The 12708-nt window shown below is 50.8% G+C and overlaps 4 protein-coding genes across 4 annotated transcripts; 2 read left to right on the top strand and 2 right to left on the bottom strand.

The window, feature by feature from the left end:
* Positions 1 to 575: 575 nt before the first annotated feature.
* On the top strand, positions 576 to 1109 carry HO133_006575 (uncharacterized protein; the record flags this gene model as incomplete). The annotated part of the gene is made up of 2 exons (XM_037297473.1): positions 576 to 812; positions 1104 to 1109. The coding sequence occupies 2 exons, from the start codon at positions 576 to 578 to the stop codon at positions 1107 to 1109; spliced, it is 243 nt and encodes an 80-aa protein (XP_037147183.1).
* A 311-nt stretch (positions 1110 to 1420) lies between these two features.
* Positions 1421 to 5918, bottom strand: HO133_006574 (uncharacterized protein; the record flags this gene model as incomplete). Its single annotated transcript, XM_037297472.1, is given in 6 exon segments — positions 1421 to 2014; positions 2029 to 2538; positions 3411 to 4317; positions 4366 to 4602; positions 4659 to 5065; positions 5127 to 5918. The coding sequence occupies 6 exon segments, from the start codon at positions 5916 to 5918 to the stop codon at positions 1421 to 1423; spliced, it is 3447 nt and encodes a 1148-aa protein (XP_037147182.1).
* A 2022-nt stretch (positions 5919 to 7940) lies between these two features.
* Positions 7941 to 10352, top strand: HO133_006573 (uncharacterized protein; the record flags this gene model as incomplete). The annotated part of the gene is made up of 1 exon (XM_037297471.1): positions 7941 to 10352. One exon carries the CDS (start codon positions 7941 to 7943, stop codon positions 10350 to 10352), a length of 2412 nt encoding a protein of 803 aa, XP_037147181.1.
* A 1310-nt stretch (positions 10353 to 11662) lies between these two features.
* On the bottom strand, positions 11663 to 12249 carry HO133_006572 (uncharacterized protein; the record flags this gene model as incomplete). Its single annotated transcript, XM_037297470.1, has 3 exons — positions 11663 to 11715; positions 11762 to 12152; positions 12214 to 12249. The coding sequence occupies 3 exons, from the start codon at positions 12247 to 12249 to the stop codon at positions 11663 to 11665; spliced, it is 480 nt and encodes a 159-aa protein (XP_037147180.1).
* Positions 12250 to 12708: the final 459 nt, after the last annotated feature.

The raw sequence follows: 12708 nt of genomic DNA, 5'->3' as shown, positions 1-12708 counted from the left end.
AACATGGTAAGCGCTTGTATCTTGAGTTGTGGGAGGGCCAGATATTGGGGCCTGGGGTTGATGAGATACAACTGCCAGGACTGCATATGGTCTTGTAAAGGACCCGAGTAAAGTACCAATGCAGAAAATGAGGAGAAGGGGGACGAGGAAGCGGTGGGTGACATAGCCCCATCTATGTGCGGATATTGTGGGATTTCCCACTCTCATTAGCTCCCCGTCTGCCGGTCCCTAATTTTCAACAAGCTCCACGTCCATGCATAATTTGTCTACCACCCTTCACCACCTTTCCCCATTCTCCAGCCCATCCAATCCCTGCTCATCCGAATCATCCTCCGCGCCTGTGTATTGGATAATGTGTGCATTTAGTGGTCTCATATGCATGTAGAATAAGTATTCTATTGTGATGTTCTATGAAGGATGTAAGAAGGATGGAGGTGGACTACCTGTTCATGGTGTGAAGCCCACGCTAAGGCGATTTGCCACTTGTGTCATTGCCACCATGAGGAGTAGTAATAACACCTATTGGAACTTATCAGTGTAGCCATGCTGGCCTCCTATTGGCTGATTCCAACACTATGAACCGTCCCGGCACCACCCGCGGCGATGCGCCCAAACCGCGCATCGAGCTCCAGCAACTCGCGTTCCGTGCGGGGGAGGAAGGGCCCGACTTTCCGGACGAAGGCGCCCGCGTGAGCGGCTGCGCGGTCGAGGGCGTCGAGGGTGTCGCGCTGGCGCCGGTGTTGCTTCATCAGGAGCAGTGGGCACGACAGGGACCGACCCAGTGGAGGTCCATTGGGGCCGTGGAAGAGGCGGTAGGATAGGCGAAAGGTGAAGCGAAAAGGGTAGAGTATGACCCCAAGAAGAAGCCTTAGGGTTAGGGTTATTGCCCACGTGCTTAAAGAACTCCATCCAGTGTTGAGGACCTGCCACTTGGCGGATTTCCCAAAGACCTTGGCGAACGGGGAGCTAATGCTCCTAGGAGATGTCCTCAGTAAGCATGACAAACGTATCAGGCGGAATACTGGTTGCCGTGATCACGATCTGTGTTAGGCTGATTAATTCAATCAGGGCCTTGTGAGATTTTGGTTCATCACCGTTTCCAGGCCTAGTATTGCGCGCACATGGGGTACCATTCGCTGGGAGCGCGAGCCAGTTCCGTTGACCGACATTGGAGGCAGTAGAAGGCGTGATGGCTGCTGGTGCTGTGGTGGGAAGACATGGGTTAGAGCTACCAGGCAGGGGCAGGGGATGTTGTTTCTCCTGAATGGGAAATATTGTAGGGATCTCTAATGTCTAGACGGCGTTATCAATTACTGAGTTCGAAGTGATGAGATAAGCAGTGATATGGTATGACTTGACTTACCCGAATGACCCCGAGGCTCATAACACGTAGAGATTGGTATCTGGACTTGTTCAACACTCAGACGTTCCCCGGAATTGGCGAGCCTATCGTCATCTCCTGCCGGCCAGTTTTCGGCTGTGTCCGTGGCGGTGTGGTGTTCATGCCAGGTATTGATATGGGTGGGTGTGTACTGTGGGAATCTCCACCCGTGGTGAGAACATGACCCAAGAAGAAGCCAGGCGGTGCCGATAATCCAGGCAGTGACAGCCCAAATAATGTCCAGAACCCCTTTGTCGCCGTGCGCTGGCCGTCACTCGCTTTGTCTAGCCTCACCTGACACATGATCTGGCCACCTTGATCACCATCACCATGCGAATGGTCACAGCCAAAATCCAGGCGGACATTGCGGCTGACCGCATCCGCAAGGTTTGTTGCCTGGCTGCAGTTGTGTTGGGCATCGGCGTCCGGTACCTGGTGTACCGCAACAGCGCTCGTCGGAGTACTTCTCGCTTTTCGGGATAACCTGGTCTTGTTCGAGGTCGCATTGTCTGATAGGAAACGTCGTGAGACGGACAAAGAGACTGGGCCGCTATTGCATGACCAGACAATGTGCAATTTTGGTTGCTCCAGGAAAGGATGCGGTGCTGATTTTCCAGTCAACAGGCTCTGCCCCTGTGGTAAAGAACACGGTTCCAGGCCTCACTCATGGGCGAAGACTGTGAGGTCCACGGCCTTTCAGAGTCCCGGTAGGCAGACTTTGCTTTGGCTGCATAAGCAGCCAAGGAGTTGGCCAATGCACAAAAGTATGCTTGGAGTATGTCGCTGTGGAGGAAGTTGAAAGTGGTAGAGGAAGCCTCCAAAAGCCGAACACGACGGCTGCTGGCATCAAAGGCTGCTGCAGTGGCATTTCTGGCCATGTTGAGCTTGTCGCACTCGGTAGATTTTGCGCTGGCGGCATAAGCAGCAAAGCTAATTCCGAAGACCTTAGCGGCAGCTATCATGTTCGAGATGAGCGGCGAGTCTCTCTCGTAGACAGTTGGTAAGATTTGTCCACAGACGTTAGCGGCCCAGGTGTAACATGCTGCCGATCCTCCATGCCCCGAAGGCATTGGGTTGTGAGTCGCAAACTCGGGCGACGAGCCGAAATCAGGCGTGGCGAACGGTAGCTTTCGCCATTGCACGCCAATCGTACCATGCTGCAGAATTGTCAGAAAGGATCAAAGCCAGCCTAGAGACCGCTCTGGCAACGGGATGCTGATAGCGACTCACCTGAGACGGCATACGGCTGCAAACCGAGGACGACTGGAAGCCGAGAAGGAGGATGAGGTAACGGTCTTGGGGGTGGTGTATATATATAATAGAACAGACTAACGAAAGCCAACCTCAAAAACCCAAGAGAAGAAGTTCTAGAGAAAGAAGAAAGAGCTAGACAGACGGAAAGAGAAACAAAACGCCCCCAAATTGTAGCACACGAGACGAAGGAGATGAAGAAGTAAAGCGGACCCGGAGCCCCAATGTATATCTTCTCAGCGAGGGACTTCGATAGAGCGCACGTCTAATAAAAACTACTGATCAGCCTACGACACGAGCGCGATGTAGAATTCCGCTCCTGCTTCATCAAGAAATTTGACACAAACTTCCAGCAACGGATTCGCAATCCGAAACGAAGAGCCGACTTGATTGCTAGAGAGATTGGTGCGCGTAAGCGACCGCATCGAGGGGAGGAGGCTGGGACGCTGACGCTCAAAGCCGTCTTAGCATCAAAGCAATGTAAATGCGAGATGGCAAACAGATGCAGGTTGCCGAAAAATACGAGGTCAAATTCAAGGTTCGGATTTGCCTGCTTCCGAGATTTGGAAGCTGGTTATGGTTTAAGTTGATTATGTGGGAACTGACTAGTAATGCAACTATGCCATATCAGCTCTCGTATGTGCTCGATTTTTTGGGGAAAAAGATCGGCCCGTATGCAAGTCTCCTCGGATAGTCCGTCCCCGTCGCTCATGATGCTTTCGACTGCGGGACCGCACCTCAGTACATGTGGTAATGACATTCTTCATCCTGCCCTCACCGCCTTCAACCCCATACACTCCTCATACTTTTCCCCTAACAGCATCTTCCACTCATCATCTCCACAAACAGCCTGGATCAGATCATTCGCCTTGATCACCCTCTCCTTCCACAAATCGTGTCTCGCATCCGGCTCCTCGGACTTGATCAGATTCTTCGTAATCCGTATCGTAGACAGCATCTTCACGGCACTGTGTGACATGACGGTCATCTGCAGGTAGTCGGTGCCTTGAAATTGGGCGGCCACGTGCTCCGGTGCGTCGATGCCGCCTGTGACATCTGCCGTTCTCCGGTGTGGGTCTACTAGGAAAGCGTCTAGCTCAAGGCAGGTAGGACAGCCGTATGGCCTTGTAGAATTCGCACATCCGAGGGGCGGGCAGGTGAGGTCCATGGATAGCGGTGTCGGCTCTTTGCCTATGTAGCGGGTGATGAAGAGGGATATGACTTGTTGGAACTGCCATTGGTAGATTCGCGTCATCAGCGGGATGAGATAGTCTTGCATTACCGCCAGTAGCTCCTTGAGATATGGTAGGAAGACGTATTGTAAGGTGGGGGCATCAGCTACGTTTGCGCCTAGCCACATGTACCGGAGAAGTGCATGTTCTTCGTTGTAAAGACCCACTGTAAGACAGCAACGCACTAAACGCGCCATGCGGTCTGCTTGCAACCTTTGCTGCTCTTGAGGCGTGGCATTGGCAAACGTTGAGTATCGGGATCCTTGGTAAAGAGACCAATTGTAAGCGCCTCGCGCGCATAAGGCTGGGATTGAGGCGGAGAGTATCTCGGCAAGAGCATATCTGGCAGATCCCGCGTCCATTGTACCCTCAACAAGCTCATCGTAAAGAAAGAAAGCAAACTCGATGGCAAAGGCATGACTGGAGCTATGTCTCTTTGCGAAGGAAATGAACCTGCTAATTTCAGCCGTGCATTTACTGCAGTATGGTGTCAGCCCTTACCGATGCATGGGAATCTCCTTGGCGAATCTCTTGGCGACCAGGACGAGCATAGCCCCATCGTTCTCCTCAACTCGGTCTATCTCATTCAATGCCTGCTCGATGTGGTCTGGAATCCATTTGTGGACATTCTTCATAATCTCTTGCGGCTCGTTCTGTTTCTCGCATCCCACACAAATGCTCTGTAAGATGATGTAGCGATCCTGAAAAGAGTTGATCTTCGTTAATGCTTGATTGAGACTGGACGTCCAGTCAGCGATAACGTTGGCAGCATTGACAAAAATCTGACTGCTCACAAGCTCCGATACGAGAAGAACTGAGCTAGCTCCATTGTGCTACCCAATTCTTCCCACATGTCCAAGGATAGCATACTTGGATTCAAAGTGACGGCCTTTTGGAAAAGGTCTGAGTCTCGAAGTCTGATAGAGGCGCGAAAAACGGCTTCTAGCATTGCAGATTGCTCTTTGTGTTCTCGAACAATTCCACGGCTCGAGCCAGTGGTAAGCCATGCGCCGATATTGTTCAACTGAGTCTTGCACGCCAATCCCAAGCCCCAACGCGCGTTTGGATCCGCCCCTGCTAGATCGGTTTCCGATGGCGGTAGGTCTGCTGATTGTGTTTTGATCCAGTCATGAAGCGCCTCAGGATCAGCGTTGGCCGTCAAGAACTTAAATCGGTAGCCTTCCGGCATGATCAACAATACCTGTAAGGTGTGAGACGAAATCTTGACGGGAGTAACGCAGATGAATGTGGGACGGACTTACCCAATCCTGGAAGCTCTTCGCGGTATCTGTCTGGACGGATGGGGTTCCGTCGGTGGGACTGGGATAAGGGTTTTGACGTGCGATTCGTTGGTGGTATCTCTGCTTCAAAATGCCTTTCTGGAGAAGACTCTCCCTGCCCACAGCAACAGGCTTGTTGCCAAGTAGTCCCCCACTGAGATCACGTATCTCGTGAAGACTGATAGCCATCTTCAACTCGAAGGCATCGTCAGGATCCGTGTTGACTGCACTCGTCATCTTCGCCAGGTGAAGGCAAACACCCCGTTGCAAGCATTGTTGCTCAAGGAGGCGTGTCTTGATTTTGTCAATAGTCTCTAAGTCGTGGTAGTCGAGCAACCGACCTTCGTACTGCTCACTGCGATCGCCCAGAACGTAGATTAGATGACTGTGAGTTCGATCTTTCCGCCATATCTCGAGCCACTGTGAAAGAAGCCCATCGAAGTAGGAAGAGCGCTCTGTTTGGGGTTCTTTGATATCATCTAGAAAATTTCGTAGCAATGCCTTAATGCTTTCCATATCGGATGCTTGATGATTCTTTGGCCTATAGCCAATAGCTGCTTGCGCGACCTTAGTGATATCAATGTTGGCTTCAAAGGCATTTGTTGTCTTTGCTCCATCGATAGCATCTCTGTTGTCCATCACACCTGCTTGGTGGCTCATGGCGAGCAGATTAGTGAGGCCTGCGAATACCGGAAGCTGCAATTCTTCTTGTGGTTTGGACCCCCACTCTTGCAGCGTGGCTGGTTCCTCCCCTGGAAGTTTCGACTGTTTCATGAGTTCAGTTATCTATGTCTGTTATCGGCTAGGATACCTTGGGTACATTAGTGTGGACATGGTAGCTGAATTTGAAGGGGAAAGGAGAGACAAATTGAGCTTGGTTGGTCCAGGTCAAAGAGACAAAACATGAGAAGTTGATCGGTGTTTGCGGTAGGACGACTTATCGCGAAGAGACACAGGGCGCTTAGCGCGATCTGAGTTGGCGCTGCAAGTCACTCAAATGCGCTGTGTGTTGTGAATTTGCATTAGTAATCGTTAATCAAGCTTTCAAGTGCTCCTCTTGTGAATTAGTGAACTACGTATTTTCTTTCTTCTTCTTCTTCTTCTTCTTCTTCTTCTTCTACTGGACGAGATGATTCGGATTGATGAGCATGCATTGATAGAGGCTTTTTCCAGCCGATGTCTTTCTTTGTGCCAATTTGTGCTAATTTGTGCCAAGGGTAAAGTGCTATTATGAGTGGAGGACTGAGAAAGCTAAAAGTATTTCCTATAGGACCGCACCCGGATCGGCTTCTCGTTCCGTCCCGGCTGCCGTACAACTAGGCGTTCTCCAAGTCTCTTTACACTACTTGTACCTTACCTTGACCATGTGACATGAGAATCACCAATCACCATCACATTGCTGGTTGCGTCAGCAATCACAACTGAGCAGAGCTTGAGGCGGTACACCGGTACGAGAGGAAGCACAAAATGCCTGTTGATGGAAGATTTCTGTACAGAAGTGGCTACTGCTGACTGACATCTACCTCTGCAGCCCCAGTTGCACCCCCATATCCCCCAGCGTCTCTACCGCAGCTTCACCCCCAAATTGCTCTACAGCTATCCTCCTCATTCACGTCGGATGTTCACCACCTTCAGCCCTTTATTCACAAATACTGGCTTCCGAAAACCCTAAGGCACAGCTCTCTACCACAACCCTGATATACGTCCTCTACTCCTGACTGAAACACCTTCAGGACAAGATCATCAACGCGCGGCTACAAAGTTTATTCTGAAGCAAGATATGATGGGTCAGTCCTAAGGAGAGCTAAGGGTGGAGGAAAGAGGTGTTACTGGAACCCTACAAGGGACATTCAGCATGAACATGCCATATGTCGTGAGAGTTATGTATGAAGTTTGCAGGGTTTCAAGGCGCTTACAGAATCCTGGGCAGTAATCTGTGTCATTGGCTCGATTCAAGATGGAGAGATGTCTACAAAATGGCCAGAGCATGGGTGGAACATTGCCGGTCACACAACACTGGCCTAAGGCTGACCTCTGTTAGAAGAGTGGAAATGAAGCGTGAGTAGGTTTTCAGAGTTACTCTACATCAGTTCGACAAAGCGCACAAGGTCCTGCCGGTTGCACCCTTCATCAGGCTATAGATACAGCCTCTAAATAGTAAAGTCAGCGATAGTGAGAAGCACACAGATCTATGTGAGCTACAAGCAGACTATTCAGGGAACAGGCAGCGAAGAAACAAAGGACAGTAGCAATCATAGGCGGGAAGACAAGGGGAGCACCAGACATGTCCAACACAGTCTGCCTTCAGACAGTGGTTGTGAAGTGAGAGGCACTCCGCTATCAACACCAAGTCATAGTCATAGCCAGAGCGGAAATCACTTAAGGGTGCAAAACATCCAACAGGAAGAGTACCCCTCCATTCAGAAAGTCACTAGGCTGGACCCGTTTGTTGCCATGTATCGCAACACAAATACTCTTTCTTTTCACAATCACTGTCTCAGACAAAGCAGTGTAGAATTTCAACCTCATGTCTTCGTGAAACAACTAAACAGTCATGAACTTGTCTAACAAGATCGCTAAATAGGGTCTCCCACCTACCCTGAGCTGTCCTGAGAAAGTCCTTTCTTTCTCTTGAGCACCTGACGCCACCCTACCTCATCGGATATGCCGTGACACCTTAATTTTGGAGCAAGAGATTTCCAGTGACCTTTTCATCCACGCTGAACACAGCCTACACGCAAAAAGACCATCATTCAAAATACCTATCGAGGTCGCATCGCCGCCGACTGTACCACCATGGTGGAGAGTCAATACTCACCGGTCAATCTGTGGCCTCCACGGCTCCTACAAGGTACTGTTACCATGCCTTGGGATCTTGACAGATACCACGGCAAGAATGCAAAGCTGCCAGGAATGATCATGTTCTGGGGAACAGAGACCAGACCAAACCCATCTTTGCCTTCTCGCCTCTTTACAATATCTCTAGACATCCTTGAACACCTCCTTGACCAATTGACAAAGCGAGATGCTTTCCAACTTTCGCAAACATGCAAAACTTTCATGCGGCATCCTGTTGTCTTGAAAGCAATATTCCACGAGCCAATCAGCATTGCAGAGATCGAATCGTGGTATCGAAGATTGCCCAGTGGTGGAATGAATGCCAAAATGATGATGGGTCCTCCGATTACATGGGGTATCAATGCATCTACAGGCCCGCTGGTGCGCCGCCTGGCAGTACCAGAATGGATCTCTGAGCAGGACATACACTACCTAACCGCTCACTGTCCTAACCTGCATGCCCTCGACTTCACGGAGACCTTCGAATCTGTATCTCATGCAGTGGGACAGGACGAGGACGAGGACGAGGACGAGGAAGAAGAAGACATCGACTCTTGGCCTCCAGTGCTCGACCGCTGTCCTACCCTATTCAGAAATCTCAGATCAGTTCATCTCCCTTATGGCTGCTGGAAGACGGTGTATAGCCGTCCGGATAGCTACCGGCAAACACATTCAGCGTGCCTGCCTAAATTGTTGCATCTGGCTGATCATCTCCAGAGTCTAGAGCTTACCTGCCAACAAGAGCCGACACTAGATCCATCTCCAGAAACCCGCCGGAATGCGTCAGCCAAGCTTGTTGCTGAGATCTTGGATAATGTTAGCCGAGAACTTACCTCCCTTGCTTTATACGAGTCCGAGTCCACCATTGAGAACCTCGACAGCTTCTTGCGGTCGCTAGCGATCTTCCCCAAATTGCGAACCATCAAGCTTTCCCTCCACCGCGATCTTGACATGTATCAGAGGGATTCGCAACCCAAGTATGGCTTCGATCTTATCATAGCTCCCATTTTGTCCAGCCAAACCGAAGACTACAAGCACGACACAGCGTCCGTTCTACAATATCTTTCGACTGTCAGGAAGATCAATGATCGAGGAAGATTCTCGCTCGTGTCTAGTGACCGTGGAGAGACTTATCATTCGACGCTCAGTGATTACTATGGTCTTTGCCACACAGAGGTAGTGCATGGACCCCGCGATGACCTTTGGACTCCAGTCTGGACTTGGAACGACCGCTTGGATTGGGTCGAAGGCCATAATCATCCTTCAGTCGAAGTCGTGGATATCGGGAAATGTCGTGCACTCTTCGAGGAACTCACCAAAGCACGGATTCCCGTCTCCGTTGAGCTTGAGCCGCTTGGCGCTTCTTCTCTCTTTGCCGGTCCGTGGGATGAAGGTGTTTCGCATCAACGCTACGGTGGAAGTGATGATGTCGAAAATGTGTTGGATGGATATTTCCAACCTCTGCCAAGCAATGGAGCGATCGTTCCAGTAACTCGCGATCTTGCACGACATCCCAAACAGCATTTCGTGCAGTGGAGAGTCTTGACTACGATCCCGTCGAAGAACCCTTGGCGGTATTACGGCATGCCCACAAAAATTGACGACCAAAATTTCCGGACGGTCTCCGTCGATCTTGCCGCAGCTGAATACAAGCTCGGCTACGGTGACTACAAAGACAAGAAGCAAGCTGAGAACACAGCTAAAAGCGATGCAGAACCCTATAACAGACCAGCCGCCTCTAACACAACCCACGCCAAGACTGAAATTCCTGATCCTGTCTGGCGATTGAACGAGATCGGAGACCTGGTAGATGACCTTCGCTTAATTTGGCACCGAAATTTTGCCTATGTTTACACCAGAATGTTCGCCGAGTCCTGCCACCCAAACCCTGACTGGGACGAATGGTCTATGCTCATGCACAAGTGTAAAGTGCACTTGAGGGGCCGACTGTGGCGAGAGGCAGAATACACCGCCCTTCTTCTCCGACGTATCCCGGTCGACTTTCCACGCCTGACTCGACTTGCCCTTTACATGCCCACAGCCCTCTACCCGGATCACGATCAGACCTTCATCAATCGTGCACTCCCTGGTACAGGTTGGACCGTCAAGCATTACGGCCCAGTGGGTGAAGATCCGCCGATTCCGTGTCTGAACGAGGCTTGCTTGAAACTTGCGGACGATATCTGTCCGTTCACCCGCCGTATATTCACCAGACCAACACCGACCGCTGATCCCTCCGCGGTCATTGTCCATGATGACGAGTGGCATCGGACCATGCGGCCGCTGTTCGATCTTGATGGCGAGTATAAGAGCATGGACCAACTTCTCACAGAACCTCTCTGGGAAAATTACACAAAGGGGGAGGACTAGCGGAAAATGTGGCAAACGCCCAGATAGTAGATAGAGGCTTAGAGACAGGCAGGAGAATTCGTGCAGCCATGGCATACCTTTCTATGCTTTACAATGCCAAACACCATTGATTTAAATTACTTTTTCATCCAATAGTTCTTCTTCACCGGCTCTCTCCCAAGCTTTGCACCATGTGACACAATGACACTCCCCAAGACCACCCCCAAGCGCAAATAAGGCGGAATTGTGGATAAGACATGTTGTGTCTGTAGCCAGATCCCTCTTTTCAATCTTCTAAAATCATCACGTCAACGAGGGTATGCTTACACGGTACTGATGCAACGGCCAAGTCACGTAGCCTTTCTTACGGCACGTTTCTTTCCACAGTTGTTTCGATCGTCTATCCTGTCGCACGTGCTGAACCAATAGAACCAAATGGGTTCTGCGAGGTAACGACCGAGCCCGCTTGGTAGCCTGGGAAGTCCCCAGTTCGTGCATATGCAGTCAAAAGTGTTTCATCTTGTCACAGCCTTGTTGGATAGGTCCATGGCTTCCTTTCTACCGCTACGTTCTCCCATTGGAACCGGATCTCAAACAGCGCATACGCGCATCACGCTTGTGATGCATCGTTGCATCTTTCCCTTCGCCGCCGCAAACCCACTTGCTCCGCTCGTTTCACTCAATTTTGATCAAAGTGACTGATAAATCCATCCTCGCGGCCTAAGAAAGGCGCATCTGACTATCGTAAGACAATAGCCAGAAATAGCCAGCACAATTTCCTCAAGACACAATCTATATGTTGATCTCATGGAAGAAGACCTACCTATTGCGATTGCTTGTTCGTTTACCGAAAACACTTGCTGTCGCTGTAATCGATGAAGTACGCGCGTTCTATCCGCGGGTGTCTTTTTCATAGTCTTTCGTGAGGAACAATAGTACCGCTGTCTACCCCGATGAAGTACCAGATTGCCATTCCATTCTCCACCGAACTGCGTCTGGTTGCCACACTCCCCAAGAACCACGCCAAAGTGCCAGTAGTACATGTGTCCATATACATCTCCTTTCACCAACACGCACCTTCAGCAGGCTTCCAAATCGGCCTCGCCGCAGCAGTGTTCGTCTTCATCCACGGGGTTCCTCATTGCTGAAGTCAGATCCCTTAGCGTACGTACGCGCTCAGATCCCCCCTTGCTCCTGTCATTTGCCCTCACTCACGTCGATCGCATCAGATCCCCAACACCAAAAACATCCATCTACTCCCCATGCCGATTCCCGTCACATTCGCCGCCAGCCCAATCGTGGCGGTCTGTATCGGACTCGCGGCCGCAGTACTAGAACTCGTCTGCCTCGCCACGCTCGCACTCGCACTCGACCTCACCACCGTCTGCGTTGCCACAAACGCATCACACTGACTCACGAACCCATCAAACACCCCCAGTGCCCATGTCGTAGTCCTATTCGCACCACCGCCCCACTGCTCATAGCAAAGACAGCTCGCTTGCTGACTGACAGCTTGATCCGTAAAGCTGGATCCGTCATTACCATTACTGCCACAGGTACTGTGATGGTGTAAGTGCTGGAGTCGGAGGAGGAAGTCAGGATGAGGGAGACGAGGGTTTCGATGGCGTGGAACACGTCGTGGATCCGCTCGATTATTTCCGCGGCTTGGTTTGCGTTTTCGTCAGAGTCGCTGCCGCCAGAAGAGCCGGTTGTTTCGCCAGGGTACGTCGTCCCGCTCGGGCACAAGGAACCGCAGCCGGAATCGTTGTCGTCGCTCTGGAGAGTCTTGGCCGGATGCATCACCTCCTTCTCTAGCTCAGCCTGCGTCACCTCCGGCGTCGGAGACCGCGTGTGGGACAAAAGGGACGATGGACAGTGTGACGCGAAGGAACAGAAACAGGGTGAGAAGGAGGCGCATGTTGGAAACGTGAGACGAGATGCGGTGTTTCTTTCTTCTTATTGTTCTTTTTCACCTCACCAGTTGTGATTGTTATTATCGCAGTAGAGATTGATGAACTAGGAATGCTAAATAATATCAGACACGCAATTCAAACACCAACGAACGGTACTATATAACCCAAGGTTGATAACAATCTGCGCGAAGCAGAGAATGGATCGGAATTTTATAGAGGTCATGCTGATGCAAATATATATGCCAAAGAATCTCGGCCGCTGCCTTTCATTCCAGCTCCCAGGCTGTGTCGGGAGGATGATGTCAGAATATCAGGTATGGTAGAATAAGTAGTGTGTAGATTGCATGAATTATTCTATCTCGGGACTCCCCTGGGCCAGTATTTGTACCCCTCACAAAATAGGTGGTTGTTCCCACAGGTGGCTGGGAGGAGGCTGGGAACCTTATTTTGACAGATGATTGGTG

The sequence above is a fragment of the Letharia lupina genome (assembly GCF_014066315.1).
Source record: "Letharia lupina isolate WasteWater1 chromosome Unknown contig_25, whole genome shotgun sequence".
Classification (NCBI taxonomy): Eukaryota; Fungi; Ascomycota; class Lecanoromycetes; order Lecanorales; family Parmeliaceae; genus Letharia; species Letharia lupina.
Note: the sequence above shows the minus strand (reverse complement) of the source record. Positions and strands in the feature narration are given on the sequence as shown.